General features: G+C 35.3%; 2 protein-coding genes across 8 annotated transcripts in view; one reads left to right on the top strand and one right to left on the bottom strand.

Moving 5' to 3' along the window:
- Nucleotides 1-26041, bottom strand: part of LOC135199968 (uncharacterized) — a 126891-nt gene that overhangs the window by 9627 nt on the left and 91223 nt on the right. For 2 of the 5 annotated variants that reach the window (XM_064228100.1, XM_064228101.1), the window contains exon 2: nt 11488-11675. The gene's annotated coding sequence lies outside the window, so the exon portion shown is untranslated. Of the gene's footprint in view, nt 1-8889; nt 8969-11487; nt 11676-26041 lie in introns of those variants that run through there. The other 3 variants (XM_064228102.1, XM_064228103.1, XM_064228105.1) reach the window with 2 other exon arrangements.
- On the top strand, nt 8108-25511 carry LOC135199967 (uncharacterized). Of its 3 annotated transcripts, none has more exons than XM_064228095.1 (8): nt 8108-8435; nt 18704-18848; nt 19949-20101; nt 20740-20913; nt 21367-21477; nt 22030-22184; nt 23674-23851; nt 24966-25511. In XM_064228095.1, exons 2-8 carry the CDS (start codon nt 18765-18767, stop codon nt 25104-25106), a joined length of 996 nt encoding a protein of 331 aa, XP_064084165.1. In that variant the 5' UTR covers nt 8108-8435; nt 18704-18764; the 3' UTR covers nt 25107-25511. The 3 variants fall into 3 exon arrangements, with proteins under 3 accessions (XP_064084165.1, XP_064084167.1, XP_064084168.1); XM_064228097.1 differs by lacking the exon at nt 8108-8435 and adding an exon at nt 8466-8637; XM_064228098.1 differs by lacking the exon at nt 8108-8435 and adding an exon at nt 13959-14093.

Here is a 26041-nt window from a genome sequence, read left to right as displayed (position 1 = left end):
CCTTCTTCCCATGCACTCTTTAGCCACTCGTCTTCACTGGTTTTCAGATATTGCCCCAGTGCTCTGTTTTCGATGTTGACGCAGTCCTCTATACTTAGTAGTCCTCTCCCTCCTTCCTTTCGTGTTATGTATAGTCTGTCCGTATTTGCTCTTGGGTGTTGTGCTTTGTGTATTGTCATATGTTTCCTGGTTTTTCTGATCTATGCTGCGGAGTTCTGCCTTCGTCCATTCCACTATTCCTGCGCTGTATCTGATTACTGGCACTGCCATATGTTTATGGCTTTTATCATATTTCCGGCGTTGAGTTTTTACTTGAGTATCGCCTTGAGTCTCTGCATATATTCTTTCCTGATCGTGTCCTTCATCTCTTGGTGTTTTATATCTCCTCCTTCCATTATTCCCAGGTATTTGTATCCTGTCTCATCTATGTGTTTGATGTTGCTCCCATCTGGTAGCTTTATCCCTTCAGTTCTCGTTACTTTGCCTTTTTGTATGTTGACTAAGGCGCATTTTTCTATTCCAAACTCCATCCTGATGTCCCCAGATACAATCCTTACAGTCTGGATTAGGGTATCTATTTCCTTGATGCTCTTACCATACAGCTTGATGTCGTCCATGAACATCAGATGGTTGATTCTGTTGCCTCTTTTCTTGAGTGGTACCCGGCATCCATCTTCTGTAGTACTTATTATTATTATTATTATTATTATTATTATTATTATTATTATTATTTTATTATTATTATTATTATTATTATTCAGAAGATGAAAAATCCAATTCATGGGGACAAAAAATAACCCATAATCATTTTATTTATTATTATTATTATTATTATTATTATTATTATTATTATTTATTATTATATTATTATTATTATATTATTATTATTATTATTATTATTATTAGTTATTATTATTATCCAGATGATGAAAACCCCTATTCACAGGGTGGGTATTAAAAAATAAACCACAATCATTTTTATTATTATTATATTCAGAAGATGAAAAACCCTATTCTTAGGGATATAAAAAAAAATAACCCATAATCATTTTTATTATTATTCAGAAGATGAAAAATCCAATTCATAGGGACATAAAACATAAACCATAATCATTTTTATTATTATTATTCAGAAGATGAAAACCGCTATTCACAGGGATATTAAAAAATAAACCACAATCATTTTTCTTATTATCATTCAGAAGATGAAAAATCCAATTCACAGGGACGTAAAAATATAAACCAAAATTCATTTTTATTATTAATATTCAGAAAATGAAGAACCCAATTCATAGGGATATTCACCTTTCCTCCTTCATTTCGTCACGCTAAACTCAAATACTGAAAATATTCAGTAGATTTAAATTCAAAACTTAAAATATTTGCCAAGTTTTACACTGAAACCTATAGACCTGCATTAGCTACCTTTCATACTTATAACCTTCAAACGCCTAGGTAGGCCTAGGATGTTCAGATATCACCCATTTTCATTTATTTTTCTCAATACACATTTTATTTGGTCCTTTGCCACTAAATTTCACTAACACTATAAAAGAAAGATACGTAGCAACTATTAATCATAGAATGGTAATTCTTCAGAAGACTCCAGCCAGCCATTTCGCTTCAAAAACTATTCTGGGTCTTTCGTGCAAAAATGGCTAAGAAATGATAGAACCTTCAATTTTACGAAAGATATAAGCGATTTTATCAAAGTAATGCGAGATTTCGATTTAAAAAATATGCTTTTTTGTTTTATGACTTTTATCCTGATGATTTTTCACTGTCTTTGCAGATATGGTAAAATAATTCGTAATAAAAATATTACATAGCAACTGCCATTATTCAAGCTCTTTGCCAAACACTATTAATTATCTAAGGCTTAAATTTTCATAAACAAAATTAATTTGAACACTATACCATACAAATTCTAATAACATATATAATTCAAACCATTATTTAATATCAATAGTAGCTAGATATGGTGTATTTTGATTAAAAATTTGGAATATAAAAAAGGTATTCTGCTAAGAAAGTTTGGTAAAACATTTAGTCAGCCGAAGTTGACGAAGGGTTAAAAGTAAAACACGATTTAACATTTAAAATCATTGAAAAACACAATTTGAAAGCTTTACATAAAACTTAATCAAGTATTCATAAATATTAAGAACTACAGAATTCATATTTCACTAAATAACTAAACACTTTTGGGAGCTTTTACAAAGTTGTCTTGTAAAACACCATGCTGACAACATTCTAAAAGGGAATCAGAAATACAATGAATAAAAACACAGTATATCTAGAGAGAAAAAAAACTGCTTGCTCTCTCTCTCTCTCTCTCTCTCTCTCTCTCTCTCTCTCTCTCTCTCTCTCTCTCTCGAATTTCAGAGGCCTACACAAATTTTGGTGGGAAAACTAATTAGGTCGAATTATCTTCTGCTTTTGTAATGATAGCTATAAGAAATAACAGTAGATAGGGTAGCGTAAAAACAGAGAGAGAGAGAGAGAGAGAATAATCAAAGTACAGTAAAGAGAAAGAGAAAGAGGAAGCGAGAGAGAGGGATAATTGAACTTTGATGTGGGAGCCAGAATTTGATCAACAAAACCTTAGTCACAGGAAGTTGAACCATAACACCGTCGCAATTAAAATCTTAAGACCGTCATAAAATCTTTAACCTGTGACCTCGCACCAAACTTACTCAGCTTCTATAAAGAATGCAGCTCCGCCTCCCGGAGGAGGTATTAACATGTTAAATTATTGTAATTATATAATCAATAATAATATAATCAATGAAGACCCGAATATCGATAAATCATATATAATTTTCTTTAAAAAATATTTTTCCTAAATTCCTCAAATAATAATAATAAATTAATAATAATAACATTGTACTGAGCGGGAAAGCCAATCCTTATAGTATAGTTTCCCCTGTAAAGACATTAATTGCAGAGCTTCATAGAAAATGGTTTTCAGCGGTATTTTGATACGTGGTTATATTTTATAAACAGAATTTTCTGATTTCTTAACTGTCAGCATATGTAAAGATGTTCTAAAGAAGCTGTAAGCTTTCATTTAACTGTATTTACCTACAAACTAGGAAACTGAATCTATATTTAGAAGTTACAGGAGGAATTCAATACTGTAGAAATGATATTCTGTTTGATAAACGAAATCAATACAAGGGCATTACTTTGAAACTATGTATACAGGCATTTTTCTTCTTGAAAAACATCTGAAGTATAGCAATATCATTAAAACTATATACAGACAAATAGACCTATGACGGAATTTATTCTTTTTTATAAACAGCAGCAATACAGACATCATCTCGACAATGTATACAGACAGATTTGACAGACGTACAACGGAATTCCTTCTTTTTGATAAACCATATCAATATAGGGACGTGGCCTTGAAAGTCTTGTATACAGATAGACCGACCTCGTGCACAACGCCTGATCGCTTAGCTCCAATCACGTGATCATTTCTATTCTTGAATCGTTTTCTGTTCGCATATTCTGTGTGATACACTGAATGTTCAGGTTCTCTCTCTCTCTCTCTCTCTCTCTCTCTCTCTCTCTCTCTCTCTCTCTCTCTCTTGTAAGAGAAATGAATGTACCAAATCCTAAAGTGAATACTGAAGACTCTCTCTCTCTCTCTCTCTCTCTCTCTCTCTCTCTCTCTCTCTCTCTCTCTCTCTCTCTCTCTCTCTGGTAAGAAGGATTGGTTGTACCAAACCAGAAGTAACTATTCAAACCTCTCTCTCTCTCTCTCTCTCTCTCTCTCTCTCTCTCTCTCTCTCTCTCTCAAAAACCCTTCGTCTATCTCCTCCTACCTAGGCTAAAACTGAAGTCTTATCAATGCCCACAGTACTACTTATTAACTACAGTAATTACTGTTGTTTAGAAAACAAAAAATAGTAAACTTTGCAATACCATACTTAACCAGAAACCCCTTAATGGAATTTTATATAAGAGGTATATCCACGAAACTGGTTATATTTGTAACCAGTTACTGAAACTTTACAAAATAAATATAGAAATTCCTTGGTATAACCAGTCATTCTTAAACATCATAACTGTGAAGTGCAACATATTTGACCAGAATTCCCTCTAAGAAACTGCTTATAGGGGAATATTCATGAAACTGGTTATTTTCCTAACCAGTGACTGTAACAGTTTCCAATATGTTCAGTAACACGAACTGCATGATATACAGAGACGAGGTTTCGTTCAATACCGGAAAACAATGCACGGGAAACTATACAAGTGTCTCTGGTCCACTTACCCAGGAATTAGTAAAAACAACTTCTCTGGGTTACATAATAACTCTGGTTTTCTTATAGTATTGGATGAGCTAATTTTTTATTTACATATCAGGTAAATTGGCGATTTTTTATAATAAGTTGGAAAAACAGTAATACGACATGAAAGGCTCAGGGTTTTTGCTCCGTTTTTTGTCTTCCTGAACTCGTCCTACCCCTTATTTTACCTCTTCCTCGTTATCTTTGTTTGATTTTTTACAAATTGATTATCTTTTTTTCGGTTGCTTGTTCAGTTTTATTTATTTGTTTACTTATTTATTTAATTTAATTTAAATTCGTAAGTGTACCTACCATACCACAGTCTACTTTCGCTAAAAATTCGGCGCCAAATAGAATATGTCTATAGACTCAACTTGGTTGGCTTAGCTTGGTTAATTTGATAACCACATATAAAAGCAAAATATATCTCTCCCGTGTCCGATATTGGCTATTTTTTTCAGTTATTTGGTCAGTATTTTTATCATTTATCTATTTGTCATTACTAATTGTACGAAATTTTACTTTCGTTAAGAATTCAGAGCCAAATAAGATATGAGCCCTAACGCAAAACTTGCTGGCCTTAACTTGGCTTCACTTGAAATAAATCATAGAACCAGAAACCAAAAATAGCAGTATATCTCATCCTTATCCAATACTGATCCAAGTTTTCCGTAATTTATTCAGTTTTTATCTATATTTGTCTATTTTCTATTCGTAAATGCACGAAATTTTATTTACGATAAGAATTCGCAGCTAAACACGAATGCGTCTAATGAAATACAACTCGGTTGGCTCAGCTTGGCGCCTTCAAACCACAAGCAAAAAACATCTAAATCTCTATCCTTTATGCGCGCCCTTTCTTTTTTTCCTATAACGTCTTCTTTTTTATATAAACCATCGTTTAAAAAGGGACACCATATTCCTGTTTCAGCGCACGTAGCGATACAGGCAAGTTACAGAAGGTTGCAAAGAAGGAGCTTTGAGCCTTGAGCCGGAGCCAGGTAACTCGTGTCGATTACTTAATATTGGGAGTCTGAGATCGAGATGGAACTTGGTTTTTTTGTTTGTTTGTTTTTGTTTCCATATTGATTGGATTTTCCCACTTTCATTTGCCGTTTTATTTCGTCTATTGTTATTGTCGTTATCTATGAGACTAAGGTAGCAAACCAAGGTGAACTAGTTTAGTAAAATAAAGTTTAAAACGAATATCTAACTTGACATTGGTTTGGGATGTTCCACATGATGATACAATCACGCAATGCTCTCTCTCTCTCTCTCTCTCTCTCGCTCTCATAAGAATTCTTTTGGTATAACCTAACCGTTATATAAATGTAAACAATATTATTGTTACTATGTATTCAAATGTGCGCAATAAATAGAATAAAACAAAATCTCTCTCTCTCTCTCTCTCTCAAACAAAGATATTTTTCTTTGGCACAGAACTAATTACGCAAGGATACCACCTTTGTAAAGTAAACCTTCTATAAAAAGAAAAGGTGCGTGGCCGAACCATCTGCATTCCGCCCAAGACATTGGCACGGATGCCAATAGGCAGATGTGTTTTAAAAAAAGCATTGTTTTTTTTATTCTATTACGTTTGTTGTTTGTTTACAATATTATGGGGAAAAGACAACTCAATGAAAACTTAACATTACGCTAAAAGTATTGGCGTATACGAGTAGGCCTACACAAACGTAAACAATTCCTTGTTTATAATTGTCAAGTGTAGGTCTATGGTTAGAAAGATGGATTCCGAATTATTTGTCATAGTATTGTAATAAATCTGCAAAAACACACTGCAAGATAAAGAACAATAAAAGATTTATAGCAAAATCTTGCGTACAATTCCGCTTATGAATGGTCAAGTATAGGAGGATACTTATATATAGGTCTACGGTTTAAAAGATAAATTTCAAAGGATTTGTCATTATATTAAAATAAATCTACGAAAGCACTTCGCGAGATAGTGAAAAAAAAGAAGAAGCGTATAGCAAATCCTTGGGTGCCATTCTATTTAGGGAGAACGATACGCAAAAAAAAAATATACGCACAGTACTATAGATGATTCCGTCATCCCCACAGTGGAGTGAGTCCATTTAAGTCACGTGGGGTATATTACTATGCGAATTTTACTGCAGATTTGATCTGCACATGAAAGATATTTATTTCTGCACTTTCTAAGTGTGTAAGTTTGTGAGTGAGTGAATAAAGTGAGTAAGTTGTAAGTCAACACTTGACACTTTAACGGTTATTGTAGGCTGATGTTATGTGGAAGATGAAAGTTGTTTTCTGATCGTTAAGATTCGTTTTTATATAGTCTTATACTTACACCCCTACACACACACTTTACATGCTGAGAGAGAGAGAGAGAGAGAGAGAGAAAAGAAATTCGTAGAACGATGACAATAGTCAGTAGTCTCAAATCTTGAAAATGTTATTTGTTCCTAAGCTCTGACCTACCCCAACTACGTCTCTCATGGTCGACTGCTTGGGTGTGTGTGTGTGTGTGTGTGTGTGTGTGTGTGTGTGTGTGTGTGCACGCGCGCGCGTAAAATTTTGACATAGACTGCATGGCTGAGTTCGACCACACCCAGCAAGTAAAATTCGTTGAATGTATCAATACGCATGAAAATACCAAACGGGTTTTACCTAGGGAATACACAATGGCGTCATCTGATTGCTTTATAATATCTTGTCCGAATATAAGAATAAATAAATAAACGAACTCATTTCTGAATGCATGGCCGTGTTCCAACATGGCAGCAGATGTGATGTCACGTGTGACGTATAGATCCACGTGATTAGAATACGACAACGGTTGCCGTGTTCAATTTTGTTTAGACCTGACCGTTGCTATTATATATTTAAGAACAAGCAAAATCTGCAAGCGGTTTCTCTGTAGGACAATGTCCTAAAGAGAGAGAGAGTAGGGATGTGTGCTTGCCAATATATTAATTCTCTCTCTCTCTCTCTTCTCTCTCTCTCTCTCTCTCTCTCTCTCTCTCTCTCCTGAGAACGTAGACATGGGTCTAACTTTCCATCGAAGGCTTAATTAACGTTCTTGTCCCCCTCCCCCACCAAAAAATAGGCCTATTCCTTCAACCGAGGTTCCTTGCATAAATTGCCTACGAGAGAGAGAGAGAGAGAGAGAGAGAGAGAGAGAGAGAGAGAGAGAGAGAGAGAGACGGTGTGGTCTGTAGACTGTCTACCTCCTAAGGCTTCCAGTACTCGAGTTCCCTTGATGATGATTATGGAGTAAGTTATATTGTCGTAGCTTCGTCAATAAGCTATAAACGTTGCAAATGTTTGAGTAATGTTGATCTATCAATCAATGAGAACTTATTTCATAATGAATAACGACAGTAATAAATGAGATAAGGAAATAGTCCCTTAAATCAATACTTGGCCACCTACCCACCATCCCACGAGCTGCGATGCCACTTCGTCTATTTTATCCTTTAGCGAACGTTCTATCAAATCGGCTTTTCGTGATTTAATGTATAATATTAACGAGGTTATACAGTGTATAAATGAATAAGAGAGAATGTTATTCCTTAACGAGAGATAATTGTTAAGTCGGATTTGGTTAGTCCACGAGATATGATGTCATTTTGTCGATATAAGACCGTTCCACGAATGTTTGAATAAATCGACTCTTCGTGATTTAATGAATGATATTACTGTGGTTATACATTGTGAATGAATAGGAGAGAAGGTTATTTATTAACGAGAGGTATAACTGTCATTCGAATTTGGCCTGCGGCGCCTGGCAACTGGTCTCGTCCTCCTCATCCTCCCTCTAGCAAGCAGACACACGGAGCTGGCTGCTCGTTCGTCGATAAAGGGGAGCAAGCGAGTTTCGACTGTCGACGGCGAGTCTGCCTCGCTCCTCAGAAACAACCGTCGAATAATGAGTTAAAAAACACACACACAGACAGACAAACGTTCTGCAGGGGCATCGCACTGTGTCCTGCGGATCGGACCGAAGTGGATGTGTTATAAAGGCTCCTTTTAAAAGAGGGATTTCGAATGTGAGACTTAGAGGTGGTGACGTCACGCAAGGAGACGACGATAGAGAGAGAGAGAGAGAGAGGGAGAGTCGCTGTGCATTGACCAACACAAAACACCGGCTAGGTGTGTGTGTTTGTTCGTGTGTTTTCTGTTTTGTTTTTGTGTTGTCTGTATTTAGTTTTTTGTTTAGTGAAAAATCTAACCACGTGGATTAATAATTACATATTTAAACGACACTACAGCACGTGCGCCGGTATCCCAAGGCTTCGTACTGTACGTATTTTCCGTGGTTTTTCGTGCATCGTAGATCAACAACACTTCCCTTGTGAGTCTATTTTATTTTTTTATAATATATTCCAGCAAAATCCATTATATTAGCCCTGCGTCCCTTTGAAAATCATAAAAAATTTGAAATAAGAAACAGAAATTGTCGAGAAAATTAGCAACACTAGACTGTGTTGGTATGAAGCTCAGATAGATTAAGCCTATGAGTGTAATGGTTTTTATATTTATATATGTATTTCAACAAAGTCCTTCTTTAAGACCAAAACAACAATCAAAATTTAGGAGCACTTACAGATTAGCGGGCCCACTCGACCGCCGACCGAAATCGGCGGAAGAACACCAAAACCAATATGGTGGCGATACCAAAACAACAACAAACAAAGTAGGGAGCTACTACATATCCGCGACGATCGATTTATCCATGTTTTAGACCTGAGGAAAGATTCAAATTCCCTTTTAGATATATTATATTTGTCAAATTCTATCAGAATTTTCAAGGAATTGGTTGAAATGGGCGAGACGATCTGTGACTACTCTTGGTATGAAGCTCCAGTTAGGCCTAAAAACGGTTGCTATAACTGTGGACCGGTTTATTCTGTTCTGGCTTTAGGCGTATAGGGGAGATCAGTAAATATATGTAGATATCATATATATAAATATTATATATATATTGTTTTATAAGAATGTTAAAGATTAATGTCTGCCTATTTTAGTTAATGACAGAAGTGGGTCGTCTTTCCTTATAATAGGCTTAAAATTCGCTATGATCTTTGCACTATAAATTTTAGTGACATTTTGGGGAGACCACTTGGGCCTAAGGAATTTATCAGTTTGGAAAGGTGAAAAATGGAAGGGTAGCTTGTCTATACTGTCTTTTCAGATTTTTCTCTATTTAGGTAGGCCTAATGTTACGAGAAGTAGCTGTTGTTTCATTGTTACATGCCTAATTAAACAGCTCCGTCATAAACTTGTTGAATTTACTTGAATTCATTCACGAATTCGTCAAAGTTTAGTTGACGAATGTATTTGAAATATATATATATATATATATATATATAATATATAATATATATATATATATATATCTTTTATTGATAATGCCCAAGGTTAGGTGCCATTCTGGAGAAAGCTGATGGCACCATTTTCAAAGATTTCATTTCGACACACCATACGGTTGTTATTCTAGAAATAGGTCAGGGGCGACTTGTTCGTTCAGTCACAAGCAATACTGTACTGTAAACGCCGATTTGGGCCTATGTTTCGTGATTAGTTGAAAATATAAGTTGTTTTATAACCTCTGATCTTTAGGCTTATATCAGGAAATGGGAGTTTTTTTTATTTTTAGATATATTTGTGCAATGATATGAATGCCATATTCTATCACTACTGTATGGAATAGAAGGCCTGTAGGAGAAGCTAGATAAACAGATAGGCCTATAAAAACTACATAAACAGGCAGACCTACAAGAAACTACATAAACTAAACAGGTAGGCCTACAAGAAACTACATAAACTGGTAGGCTTATGAGAACCTACATAAACAGGTAGGGCTACAAGAAACTACATAAACAGATAGGCTAGAGAACCTACATAAACAGGTAGGCCTAAAAGAAACTACATAACAGGTAGACCTACAAAAAACTACACAGGTAAGCCTACAAGAAACTACACAAACAGATAGGCTAACGGGAACCTACATAAACAGGAGGCCTACAAGAAACTACATAAACAGATGGACTTACGAGAACCTACATAAACAGGTAGGGCTACAAGAAGCGACATAAAAAAGTAGGCCTACAAGAAGCTACATGAATAGGTACGCCTACAAGACTACATAAACAGCCAGACCTACTGTAGCTTAGCTAAATGCATTTACTCAGTCGAAATTCTAATTTATCGTGTTTGCCCTTAAGTCTGTACGTTATGTACCCTATATGTTCATTAATTATGACACTGAACAAAATTCTTTTTAGATCTTAGCCAATAGTCATATCTTGTGGAGAGAGAGAGACCTGATAGTACTAGTTTTTCCAGTAGATGTCTAAGAACCATTAGTCTCAAGAACACAAATGTTAACTTGGTCATAATCTAGTTGTCTAATTGGAATAGGGATGGGTAAAAGTAGTTAATTATCGTATTTTATTTTCATTTACTTATATTATATATATATATATTACTGACTAGCTTAAGGAACTTGTTTTATTGTCAAAGTATATATATATATATATATATATATATATATATATATATATATATATATCATATATATACACATATACATACATATACATACACATACACATACACATACATTCACACACACACACACACACACAGATATGCAGGCTTCCTACTTATAAAGTAACTTAGAACAGACATTTCTAGTGCCTATGCTCAGACATTCACTTACAATGAGACCTTTTTAACCCTAATTGCTGGATTTTCCTTGTCATTATGCTCATTATAACCACCTCCGTCATATTGCCACTTTCTTGCCTGTTATAATAATTTATAGGCGTCATTGTAACCCATTGCCGCTTGTATCTGACCACTCTGAGGATTTTTGCTTGACAAAAGGCTTGAGTGGTAGTACTAGCTTTAACTTTCCACTTATATGTATATAGTTTTGGGATTAGGTCTATTGAATTGCCCATATAAAGCTGTAAAAGGAGAAGAAACGAAATGGAAGAAAGGAAATATCTTACAAAACTAGGAAGAAAGTAAAACACGGAAGAATTACTAGTCTCGGTTAAGGCTGTTTAGCCATACGATTAATGAACCTCGCCTTGCTTTAAAAAAAAATCACAATCAATAAACCAGTCAGAAGCAAAATAATGAAAAATGATTTAGTCTAAGTTGAAGGCTTAGCCAGATGATCAAGGAACCTTACCTTGCATGGAAAAGTCTGGTGCAGACGTGCTAGACTAAAGACCCACTTTTTTCGTAGTTGTCCTAGATTACCTTGTTGTGTAGGGGAGACCAGATAGCTCATGGCAACTATTGCTGGCTTCCATAGGTCTTGATAAACCTCTTGAGTGCTATAAAAAGGCCTCTGCTTATTGGTCGTTGGTTTGGGAGCTGCAAAATACAAAAGTTTAGCTTAGTAACAGACATCTAGGTCTAAACAAATGGTAATATAGCTGTATAATAAACTATTTTTCACTTCTACCTCCTTAGCTACTTCAAATACGAGTATAGTGTGTTGTTTATTATATAGGCCTAACTTATACATTGTTTCTTTCAGAAGCAATACGTTCCATTATATATATATACATATACATATATATATATATATAAATATATATATATACAACTGCAGAAGCCAGGTACTATGTCGTACCTCTAAGTAAATGGGGATACAATCCACAATGAAGTAAAATCTTCTTGTAGATTAAAATATATATTCTTGTACAGGATTAAAGCATTCGACCATCAACTTTAATCCTGTACAATAATATATTTTAATCTACAAGAGGATTTTACTTCATTGTGGATTGTATCCCCATATATATATATATATTATATATATATAGTATATGTATATATATATATATATATGTATGTATATATATATATATATATGTATGTATATATATATATATATATATATATATATATATACATATACATATATATTCTCAGTATATAAATGTTTCCTACACTAAGCAGTATATTAAGGAGTAAACCATTTTTTTTCACCAAGTTTATTGACTTTGGAAATATCTGAGCGCTGAATTTATTGGAATTGGAAATTTAATGTAAGAATTACTTCTTAAACCATATATATGCACCTCATGTTCCCTTGATACGCGTTACTGATATGAAGATTAACTGCAAATAGCTACAGTGTATTCAAGACAGGCATAACAAGTTCAACTTTACTGTTGTTGTCAGATAGGTGTCCCGGGAAATGAGTCACCAGTAAGATTCGAACATTTATCCTTAGTCGAAAGAGTTCAAGAACGTTCATGTGTGTATATATGTGCGTGAATGTGTATACTCTTTAAGTGCGTATGATGTATGCAGAAGCACTTTCACAATAACATTTTACAGCCTGTATACTGTGAGCACAGAAAATTAACACACTAGTACCGTGTTCGATAGTTTAAACTACACCCTCTCCTCCTCCAGATTTGATAGAAATGACGGGGGAAAAATTGAGTCTACACTACTCCTTCAGGTACATATGTTACTCCTGAGTTGACTTTTCGAACAGGGATGTGGTAATTGGGGTTTAAACCCCCTCATCCCCCTTCCCCCCCCCTTCCCCTCCTTTCCCTCCCCCTTCCGCCCCCCCTGTCCCCAAACCTTTCAACCCCCATCCCATTTGTCTCCATACCTCTCATCCCCCCTCCTGCTCCAATTTGGGTTAGAAATAAGACAGAAAACGACGCCTTATCAAGATGGTATGAGTCTACATTTGTCATAGGCTCTAGACACGCTCCCTGAGGCGACCAACCTCTTCTGCACGAAGCGCTTGTTGGCTTAACATGCAACGGCATAAAGTGCATGAGTGCTTTTATTGAGTCTTTTCTCAGTCAATCTACGAGGATTTGCGAGGATATATTGACCTTCAAGTCGCCTCTGTTTTCAATTTATTTTGACTCCAGGGCAAATGATACAAGACGAACGGTTTGGATTATGGCTTCGTTATAGGCCTATAATTGGTATCTCAAGTGTTTATCAGTGGTTACCGTTTTCTTTATCTCTTTCTATTCTTTGTTTATTTGTGGAATGGTATTTTTTTCATCTTTCTCCTTCTTCTTCTCCTTTCCTGGTTCTCCCAGTCTTGACGTCAATGTAATATTTGGCCCCAGTCATGGAGTGAGTGAGTCAGCTCTGTGGCCGGTGAAGGATGAATATAGCGCCGAATGTTGTCTCAGCATAATTAATAGTTGAGGAAATCGAATCACCGTATCCTCTCTCTCTCTCTCTCTCTCTCTCTCTCTCTCTCTCTCTGGATGCATGTGTGTGTGTTTGTAGGACGATGAGAAAACTTTGCATAATTACTTGTTTAGGAAACTGATTCACCGTGTTGCTTCTCCCGTCTCTCTCCTTCTCCTCCTCCTCTCTCCTCTCCTCCTCCTCTCCTTCTCTCCTCTTCTCTCTCTCTCTCTCTCTCTCTCTCTCTCTCTCTCTCTCTCTCTCTCTCCTGGGGCGTGTGTGCGCGCGTAGGACGTCGACAAAACTGCATAACTAAACATGAGAAAAACGGCACGATTAAATATGACGTAACTGTAATAGGAATTGCTAGCTGAAGGAAGAGAATCTCTGAAACCTTCTCTCTCTCTCTCTCTCTCTCAGAATGCGCGTGTTTCTGAAGGAAGAGGATAAAGGCTGGAACGGCAGTTACGGCACCCGGTCTGCATTCCTGCTTTGCAACGTTACAAGATGTCTGTCGCCTTCACTTCCGTTCGTCTCTCTCTCAGTCGCAAACCTTCCATTATAACTTCTGCGCGCGCGCAAGCACGCACACCACGTTTTACATACGTTACGGTAAATACGTGAAATCCAGGGAGAGTCAAATGTGTTTCGCCGTGTTTATAGTACTAGTCCCTGGGGGACTAAATGTCTTTTGAGTGCATTTGATCGCACAGCGGCTAATACTAAACACTGCCACATATTTCCTTCCCAGGGATTTTGTGAAATCTCTGATTTCACATATTTACTGTAACATGTAATACATGAAAAGACGCCGTTCCCCATTCACAGATCCAGCCATAACTGGTTCTCAAAGAGTGCCCATGGTGGGGGGGGGGCAATGTGCCTATGCCAAGACGACTATATAACCTTGGCAAAGGAGCCAAACTTGCTTTCGCGTTTTCGAAAAAAAAATAATAAAAAAGAGCCTGTTAAACCGGTTTGCTTGGCAAGATGATGCTGTAATCTGCTTCATTCTAAATCCGTGATGCCTGTAGCTCAGTCTCTTAATAGATCAAGTGCTTCCTTGGCAACGCAGGAGCGTCAAATTAATGCTTGTTTACGTCACATTAGTCAAGGCTGAAGCTTGCGTAGGTTGGCCATGTTTAGACGCCTAAAATTGGCACAAATATATTGCTACGTCAAGAATGGTTGCGTCATTGCGTTCTGGGATGATTGGGCCACGTGTGATGGAAAAAAAAAAAAAATGGAGTATAATTTGAACTGATGAATGAGGAGGCGAGGTTGGTCTAGAAAGCCGAACAGACTATAGGCCTATATCTCTCAAGTTACCAGCTTTCTTATCTTTGTGAATTTATATGTAGAAATTATCGCGGTGTGTATATATACGTGCATCAGTGTATGAATGTTAGTGCATGAATAGCAGTGTATACAGTATACTTATCAGTGTATAAAGGCATACATAAAAATCAGTGCATAGAATACATGGGCAGAACCATAAATATATTTCTGTATATCTGACCATTCATGTATGTATATATGTGTGTGTATATATATATATATATATATATATATATATATATATATATATGTATATTTGGCTTTATACATATATTACTGACTACGTATGCATGTATATTTGGCTATGTATGCATGTATATTTGGCTGCGTATGCATGTATGTTTGGCTGCGTATGCATGTATATTTAGCTATTATGTAGATGTATGGTATATTTGGCACATCCCAATTCTGAATTTAATACAGATCCGATATCCTGTTGTAATTGTGTTATTTTTATCAATTTAACTAAATAACTAATAATAAAGAACCTAATAAACTTAAATTTCGATTCATCGCGATAAAAACAATATACAGTGGCAGTTATACTGTCTACAATCGTTATCACTGTATATACCACATCATATTTATAATGACGTGTATATATATATATGTATATATATATAGTATATATATATATATATATATATATATAGGTGTGTGCGTGTACATCTTAATCTCTTGATAAGGACAAACTCTAACCTTCTTGTTGAAGAGGCCGAGTATCATGGCCGAGAGAGAGAGAGACCTTCAACTAAAACACAATGTGTTATCCCGAAATATACTCACATTGGCAACTTCGTATTAATTCTTGTTTATATACATACTATATATATATATATATATATATATATATATATATAATATAATATGCATGTATTTATAATCTCCCTTACACATACACACATACACTACACAAACAAGGTTTTAGTTGCTAAGCAGGAAGTTATAACTGTACATTGATCACTGGCAGTCAGCTATAACACGTAGGCAGGCGTAACTAGTTTATACTGGTGTGAAAATAAATAAATATACACAAATACAAGTTTGTTCTGCTTCGCAGAGGCGCGGAAGTTATTAAATTGCATGTACTATTTATATATATATATATATATATATATATATATATATATATATATGTATTATATATATATTATACATTTATTTATTTATTTATTATTATTATTATTATTATTATTATTATTGCTTCTGAAAAGGTACAGATCACCACAAACATCTGCAAATAACAGCTGTAGAGAAGATGGAACTACTATTACAGGTGTACGGTTAAGGTCAAATCTCAGGTGTGATAACACGTGTCGTAGGAAAATGTACTTCGTCCTTATATAGTCTTTACAATGTTAAAAGTTTTTCATTATTATATAAAATGTGTGTATCTATATAGGTGTGTGCTTGGTTGTGCGTTAGCATGTATGTATGTATATGTGTTTGTGCACTTAGTGAGTTTGGGCTTCTAGATACAAGTTAATGTGTTATCTAGAGTCTAAACCACTTGAACGTTGGTCTCATGCGGTAAGAGTGATGACAAAACTAAGTACTTTAGGGTATAGTGTTATGGTATACGTCAAAATGCGTTAGACCTATGTAGTGAACTTTATATTAGGCCTATGTGTTACGACATATATATATTAAAATTAGAAAGTGAACCATACGTTAGACTTATACCTTAAAGCACAATAGGCCTACAAAGTGAACCATACATTAGACCTACCTATGTATTGAACCATACATTAGACCTACCTATGTATTGAAACATACGTTAGACCTAACCCTTAAAACACAATAAATAGACCTTTAAAATTAATCATACATTAGATCTATGTACCGAACCATGCATTAGACCTATATCTTATAACATACACTAGACTTATATATAATGAACCACAAATTTGACCTACAGTATAACTTTAAACCATACATTAGGCGTACATATAAAAAAATTTGTCAGGAGGAAAGCTAGTTACCTGTTTATATATGGACAAAATATAGGCCTAGAAAATTCTCTACAAGCAAAAGCTTGATAGCTGAACATAGCCAAAAAAAAAAAAAAAAAAAAAAACAGGTTTTCAATATTGCATTTGTATTAAAATTTTTATGGTCAATTTGTCTGTGTGAATAAGTTTTTTTTTTTTTTATTCAAACAAAAAATTATAATACAAAAAATTTTCATCAAGATATTTAAGCATAACTGAAGTGCCACAGTCTATATATATGACTATAACCAGTTGGTATTTAATAGTAATCTAATTTTGAGAATAATCTTCTAAAGGTCATTAATAAGAAAATTATGGTAATTATTTTTAAATAATAATTTGTTAAAATAGTGGACTGTCTTCATTTTCCTTCGTGTTGGCTCTTATCTTAACTGTTTATCGTACTCCGCAGATAAGTTATTATTATTATCATCATTGTTATTGTTGCAGATAATAATGATGATGTGGAAGTATAATGAATTCCAAGGACTGAAGATTTTTATTTTGATGTTGACTAAATACTAGAGCCCGTAAAGTTGTTTGTAAACTATTTTTATAATTATAATGATAGGATTGAATCAAATATGTAAATATCCTTAATAAAATGCATATAATTTAATCAGCTTTGATAGTTCATTTGTAAAATATTCTTATAATATATAATGAGAGAAATGAATCAAATATGTGCAGTGGTGTGTTTGTTTGTAAAATATTTTGATAAAATATACTAAAACAAATCAGATTTCGTGCATTGATAAGATACGATAGGAAAATTCTTTATCGTCTTAGATTCTGACACAGATAAGTTTTAGTATCTGACCCGAAAATAATTGTTATTTAATGTCATTTCAACCTACTTTTCTAAATTATTTTTTCATAAGTAATCGATTATTTTAATTGTGTGTGAATTTGAATTCCCAAGTAGGTTGCGTTTGATTTTGAATTCCCCATTGCTGGCCATTCAATTTTGAATTCCCCCCCCCATTGATTTGCATTCGACTTTGAACTGACCCATTAGTGTTAATTCAATTTTGAACTGACCCATTGGAGTCTATTATTTTGAATTCCCTCATTGGCATCCATTCGATTTTGAATTCCACCTTTCTGTTCATTGTTTGTTTGTTTGTTTTTTTTAGTTCGCCCATTGACATAAATTCAATGTTGAATTCCCCTATTGGCATCCATCCGATTTTGAATTCCTCCAATTTGGTCTGTTCGATTTTGAATTCCCCCATTTCCGTCCATTCGATTTTTAATTCCCCTTTACGTTCATTATTCGTTTCTTAATTCCACCATTAGTATCCATTCGATTTTGAATTCCCCCATTGATGTCCATTCGATTTTGAAATCCCCCATAGCGTGCATTCAATTTTGAATTCCCCCTATTTCTGTCTATTCATTTTTTAATTTCCATTGATGTATATTCGATTTTGAATTCCGCCATTGGCAGCCATTCAATTTTGAATACTCCCACCGATGTCCATTCAACATAGAATTCCCCCACTTGTGCATTCAATTTTGAGTTCCCATTGACGTGCATTCAATTTTGAATTCCACCATAGACATGCTTTGAATTATTTTAAATTCCCCTATTGACATGTATTAGATTTTTAATTCCCCTACTGATGTGTATTCGATTTTGAATTCCCCATTGACATGCATTTGGTTTTGAATTCCACTACCTATTGACGTGCATTTGATTTTGAATTCCCCCATTGACATGCATTCAATTTTGAATTGGAATTGCCAGTTGACATGAGCATTCCATCTTGACTCCCCCCCTCAATGACATGAGCATTTGACTTTGAATTTTCCTTTGACATGAACATTTCTGCTATTTCCAACTGTAAAATTTGACAAGAAACCAAAATTAATTTTTTTTCTCTCTTTCAGATTCCATAAAATCCAGAATTCCCCTCTTTGACAATCAACATCCACCACCAAAACCACCAAAATGATATTCCAGATCCGACCGGTTGCCATGGCGATGGGAAGCTGTAGGGGGAAGGCTTCCACATTGCTCTGTGGTCACAGCAAGGTAGGACTGCCCATTTATTTACATATTTTATTTTACTTATTGTAAAGATGTTTTCTGGTTATAAGGCCCTTCCTTTCCATCGCCTTTTGTATGCCATTTTTCATTTAAAGGCATATTTTTTTTGGGGGGAGGGCATCCTTTGACATTGTTTTGGCATCCTCAACATTTCCTGGAGGACTTTAGCACAATGCAAAGAAAAGGGAAATCAATCTGGCTCCACTGAATCACAATTTCCATTAATGAATAAGAGAAACTCATCTCGAGTCATCTTATCCAGGAGCTATGAGTCATGGGTGGATGCTGACTTCCAAATGGAAGCATTTCAATCAATAAATCAATAATTTCCTGTGGCACATTCTGTCATACCAAGGGCAACCTACCCCGGTGTATCTCGTACCATTCCATGTCTTCTATGCACATGGCCCAGCCAGCATGAGAACCTAACATTCTCATCAACCAGCTGCCCCCCCCCCTCCTTCCCCTACCCTCCCTTACTTATAATTCTGTTATTTGATCTGCCCATAAATCAAAACACTCGTAACCATCGCCTTATAAAGTTTTGGAACTGATCAAATAATATGTTCTAAATCACAATTTTCCATTGATGAACAGGATACTCATCACAAGTCATCTTCTCCAGAAGATGAGTTATGAGCTGTTGTTGACTTCCAAAAAAAAAGTAGTGTTTGTAATACGTAATTTGTACAGTATGATTAATTTACAGTTCTCCTGTAAAGTGTGGGGAGAATAATTTTTGGCTTTGGTACTGATGATTGCATGTCTTATTCTAATGTTTTTTCTTTTTACTTCACAGGAAAAAGAAAGTTTTTTTCTTATAAAGATGTATGTGTGATTAAGGATACAGGCTCAAAACACTATACGTATTCACAAAGTGCTATTGTCAAAATGATATATTTTATTCAAAAGATTAATCCTATGATTGAGCTCTTGCAAATAAATAAACTTGATCCACTCTTCCAAATATTAATGTACAAACTATTACAGAAAAACGAGACACCAGATTAACAAAATGAAGTAAGTGGCAAATAAACAAATAAAAATTTGTTCTATCTAAATATTAACACTCATCTTACTTTCAGGTAGCTTTATACACTCCCCTGACGTCTAGGCTGTCAGCCTCCCCTGTCTGTGCAACTATAGTGGTCACTCGCGATTACCATTCCTACAAGCTCTCCAAGCATACGGAATTTTTCACAGCTAGTGACGTACCTATTCCTAAGGACACGATAGAGGTACGAAGACTCCTCCTCTTAGTGTTTAACAATTTCTAGTAAATTATTTACTTGTGAAATTTCATTATTTGCTGTATCCCATGCAAAATCTATCCTGATTTCAGTGTTATGTTTGCAATTCAGCAGATAAAATCTAGGTTATTCAGCATCATAGTTACATGCCATTGTTGTACTGATCATTACCACAACAAGCTCTCGTATAGTACTGTACTTCATAGTATGCTCTGTTTATTTCCCCAGTTACAAAATCATAATTGACACCATTAGTTACAAGTCATCCGATGATAGCCCTAAGGAATAGCAGTAAACTAAAGTTATGGAATTAGAACTGTAATATAAAATTTAGGCCAAAAGCCAAGCAATGAAAGGTAAATGGAAAGTAAGAAAGGTTTGACAGGTGTACCAGGAGGAAAGCCTCACAGTTGCACTATGAAACACTTGTTAGGAGAGGATGGAAGAAAGAGAATATGAATGAAGGTATAGTCAAAAGAATGAGAGAGATTGCTGCTAGGGGCCTAAGGGATGTTGCAAATATGCACTGCCACCTTACGGGGACGCCAAAGTCACCGGTCAAGAATTAGTTTTGAGAACTCAAGTTGCAAACCTCCAGATGTTGTTAGAGATCTTTTTATCTCCAGGTTGCCAAAATACTGAGTACGAAAGACCGTCCACTCACTCTCCTGTTCTGCTGGCTCATGGCAAAAGACAGACACATCAGGAAGTACGCGGATTTTTACAACAGGCAGGGCATTGACGTCTTGGGAGTCAAGGTGTCTCCTTTCGAAGTGTTGCGACCCACAAAAGGTGTTCAGGTAAACTATAAACTTATTATTATTACTGTTGTCATTTTGTTGTTGATTAATATATACAGTGATCCCCCCGTATATGAGTCCACGAATGCCAGAACACGAATACAGGGGCTCCACTTTATATAATCTGGCCTGTTATTTTGATATATCTGCTTTTTATATGGCTCTCTCATTCTATGTACACTGCAATTATTGTTCAACTTGCACTGAATGTTCTGTAGAACATATTGCAATTTATTAACTGTATGTCATTCAGATATCTATAAAAATGATTTGATAAATTAAAGTAACTATATGAAAGTGTTTTGAAATGTACAATATTATTTAAAAATTTCAAGTTTCTTGCTAGTTTTGTACAGTGCATCCTAAGGACATTTAGTGAAAATGGCAGCATAAAATGCATAGACCACTATCAAAGATGGAATCACCTTTGTAAAATGATGTTGGCATTTCCAGCTAGTAGCAGATGAAGTCCTGGACTTTCTTCATGCAAACCCATCACACACACCTATGTTGATTCATGGTTTAAGTGTAGGGGCCTACATGTTTGGGGAAGTAATGGTTAAGGTAAGTTTTTTTTTTTTTTTTTTTTTTTTTTTTTTTTTTTTTTTTTTTTTTTTTTTTACAATTAAATCAATTTTGTAAATATACTGTACTGCTAAAAATACATGAAATATATCTTAGTATTCAGCACAGTAAATACAGTAGTACTGTCATCTCATTGGCATAGTGTATGTAGGCAATAAGCATTACTAAGCCTTGCTTGTTTCACTCATGTAATGTCAGAGTAGTAGTACAAGCTGCAATATACGTAGTAGTCTTGTCTTGTTTCATATCTGCAATATTTTTGAGTTGAAAATCTTAGTATAGTACTAATTTTGAAATATGTTTCATCACATAAAATTTTCAGTATACTATTCACACTGTATTTTAATCTGTTATAACTACAATCTATTGCAGCTCAAATTTTGAAATACCAATACATTAATCATAGTCTAACTAAAATGTACTAGTGGTGAAATTTGTCAAGTTTTACATCACTGAAAACTTCAGCCATCATACACAAACGACTAACGTTTATCAAACTTAAGAGTGATTGCCATCCTAATTTTTTTTCAGATGAAAAATGACATGGAAAAGCACGGACCTTTACTTAATAGATTTGTAGGACAAATATGGGACAGCGGCGTCGATTTGCAAGGTATCCCGGAGGGCCTCCCAACATCTCTGACCAGTCACGAAGGTCTGCGAGCTAGCATGAGGAAATATTTAGAGTAAGGGAGTGAAGTGCGTCGGTGAACATTCTCATGCTCATAGGTCCTCTATACTGCATGTTTACAGGAAGCAGATAAAGTGATGGTCTGTCAGCTAATGTGATGAAATAATTTGTTTAGGAATTAAAATGTGGACAGTGAGAGAGGCAGCAAGGAACCATGGAGTGTGAGAGATTGCTTTCAGCTGTAAAAATAGACATACAAAGGACTTATTTAAGAATTTTTATGGGTAGAAAACTTCAAGTTTTTCAATGAAACATTGCAAGTCATCACAAGGAAACTGCTACTGACTTTTAAAGGAATGTCTTCTGGCTAGTTTCCAAGAAAGTTCACACAGACTGAGCAATTACCAATAGTAGCTCTTAAATAATTTTGATGAAATATCCAAAACAATCAGTTTGTTGAAAATGATCAAATTATTTGGGTCTTGTGGTACCTTTTGCCAACAAAATTCTTCAACAAAAGTAGACCTTGCATTCAAAGCAGCAGCCTCATGGACTCAGAATCTTTAATTTTTCATGAGACATCTCATTTCTTTAGTGATCAAAGGGTTCCTAGTAGTACGTATACCTGAACAGAGAGCAGATGAGAACTGACTTAGAATATAAAGACCCACTAAGTGTGATATATAGTTAGGTGTTATTGAGGCTGGAAACAACAGGTAAGATTTGTAAGATATGTACTTTAGACCCTTCTAATCTTATAAGTTTTGAAGGGCACTAACAGGGCTGCCATAATTAAGGCTTTTTAACCAAAATCTGTTGGGTGATAGGGAAAATGCATCTTGTCTGACCACAGGACTTTCTTTAAAAGGAATCTAGGGGTACCCTTAATTGAAAAAACTTATGCATATTTGTGAGTAATATAATTTTGCTTGTGGTTATTGAACAGGACCTATCAGGAGAATGACTACTGATTTGATAGTCTCACTTAAAATGTTAAAGATTACTGTTAAGGTGGGATAGAAAAAAAATTTATATCAAATGACCATCTTATAAATTTCACTTGATATTGGTTTTTCAGAAATGTGATATATAATCATCTCTGGAACCTAACCATGCTGTAGACTTAATTTCCTACGCATTTCATACCTACATATCATTGGATGAAACACACACTTCTTCAATTACCCATACAATTGCGTAATTTTCTTATTTGTTAACAGACTGTACTATTACAGAACACTATTGTATTTTTTAACAAGAACAGAAAATTACATACAAAGAGCCCATTAAGATTAAAACTAGCACTGGTAAATAGGTTTACGTGAAAGATACCTATATATTTCCTAGGGTACCACTCAAAAAATGGAAAGTTATGCAACTACATTGTGCTTTTTCATATACTGCATATGATGTCGTTGATGCCTATTGATTGTATATCAATAACTTTAGCAAATGTGGATTACTTCAGTGACAATTTCTAAAGACATTTGTCTTAATTGAAGCAACAAATAACGGCATGTACTATAATATCATTCTATTTACAGATGGTACATGAGACTGAAGTATAAAACCGCAACTGTTCACTACGAAAGCGCGAGTGTGCTGGTCCACGAAAACTTTCTCAACACGCCTGCTCTAGTAATGTTCTCAAATCGGGATCCCATCTCCACTCCCGCAATGAATGCCGTCATCTACAACAAATGGGAGGCGAAGGGCCTACCTGTAAGTATATATGTACCCGATCCCCTGTAGGCATTACTAAGAATCTTTACAGCGTCCCTTCAGTCCCTAGCTGCAACCCCTTCTATTTCTTTTACTGTAATTCCATCCAGATTCTCTTTCTTCCATCTTACTTTCCACCCTCTCCTAACAATTGATTCAGTGTAACTGCAAGGATTTCCTCAAGTTACACCGTGCAAACCTTTTTATTGTCAGTATCCCTTTCAGCGCTTAATGACCCCATAGGTCTCAGCACTTGGACTTTGGCCTAAATTCTATGCAATCTATTCTATTCTATACCCGAGCTCTGTTGAAGATCCCTCACTAACCAGTTATTTTAGAGTAGAATAGAATAAACAATTTAGGCTGAAGGCCAAGTGCTTGGAGCTGGTGAGGTCATTCAGCGGTGAAAGGAAAATTTAGAGTACAAGAATGTTGCAAAGGTGAAACGGCAGGAAAACCTCACAGTACTAACATGAAAAGTAAGATGGAAGAGAGAGAATATGAATGGGGGTACAGTAAAAGGAATGAAGGGGGTTACCGACAATGCACCACATGAGATACATTGTTGTCACTAAATCCCTATGGAGAACCAGTTAATTTCAGTAAATGCAAACCAGTAGAATCTCCTGTCTAAATGCCCTTGTTCACCTGACAAAGACAACACTAAACAACAATAGAAGGAGAAACTTTTAGGCTACTGTTTAGGGGTCACAGAACAGAATTCTGTCTAGTCACGATTTGAATTAGAGAGGGTAATCATATGATAGGTATCCTGCCCAAAGACAATTTGGATTGGAATACCATTTCTAACCCAGTAGCCCAAAGAAGCAGTAGTACCATCAGTACCTTTTCATGTAGTACTCTGTAGGTATTGCTGTAGTACTTAAGGTTCCTTGTGTGTCCCTTTGGCCCCTAAATGTAAGCCATCATCCCTTCAGCTGTACCTCCAACCTCCAACCTCTCTAAGAACTGTTTCAAAATTATTTTAGTCCTAAATTTCAAATTTCAATCCAAAACTTCACTTGTTTTCTTTGGTTAACACTAAATGTTTTTAAGACTTGAAATACGTCAACATATTTAATGCCAGGCTGATTTATCGACGCTTCTCTTCCAGGTTTATACGAAATGCTTTAACGGCTCTCCACACGTCAGCCACTACATGATGCACCGCAAGGAATACGAGGAAACTATATTGGCATTCATGGAAAAAGTCGGCATGGTCGAACCCGCTGTTCAAGAAGCAAGTTCAGTCTGAACTTGCTGTTTAACAATGTACGTTATTTGCTTGTAGCAAGATTCATATATATAATATATATACATATATATATATAAGATACTGTAGTGTGGAGAGGCCAGAAGATATTGTGTAGGGAAAACACAGCATTACTGTAGTGTCTGACCTTGCACAGAGTTTCTTGCATAGCTCGTTAAAAGGGTGCGAATGACAACACTAACTGTAACAAGTTTGTAATATTGACAAAGAAGTTTTTTTAACACTACTTTGTATAAGTACAGATTATAATATATACACAGAGCTGTACTCTTTCTTCAAGATGTGAAAACAAGAAAGCAAAATCTGTACCTGATTGGAGGCATTGCAATGCCTCAATGTTAGTTATTGTCAAGGTTTTGCTTGTAGGAATATAAAGAGAAGTGGTTACCTGTTGAAATCATTTCCTCTAACCTTTATAAGATCAGTAACCTACAGGATATAAAAGGAGGTATTTTATAGATGCTTTACTTTCAAGAAATAAATGGTGATAGATATAAATAATAGATTCACTTCTGGCCATCAGTAAATAGCCTGTAGTAGGAAAATAGTAGAAAGATTGTTGCACCCCAACAAAATTCAATGGTTTTGAGATAGCTCTTACAAAACTTCAAGAGTTCTGGATTATTTTAATAAAATTTAAAAGTGCAGTACAAATTCATGGTGCTTCCAGCCTGTCCTGTGAGAGCTACAAATAAATTAGCTCAGTGGTCTGGGTAAACTACTTAATGTAACAACAGGACAGAATAAGTAAAGATCACTTGGCTAACTGACAGAATGATTGCAAATTTAAGTCTACCACTTTATTTTGTTTGTTTGTATGGTGTTTTTACGTTGCATGAAAACCAGTGGTTATTCAGCAACGGGACCAACGGCTTTACACGACTTCAAACCACGTCGCGAGTGAACTTCAATCACCA

This window comes from Macrobrachium nipponense, chromosome 26, assembly GCF_015104395.2.
Source record: "Macrobrachium nipponense isolate FS-2020 chromosome 26, ASM1510439v2, whole genome shotgun sequence".
NCBI classification, from domain to species: domain Eukaryota; kingdom Metazoa; phylum Arthropoda; class Malacostraca; order Decapoda; family Palaemonidae; genus Macrobrachium; species Macrobrachium nipponense.
This window is presented reverse-complemented; position numbering and strand designations above follow the sequence as displayed.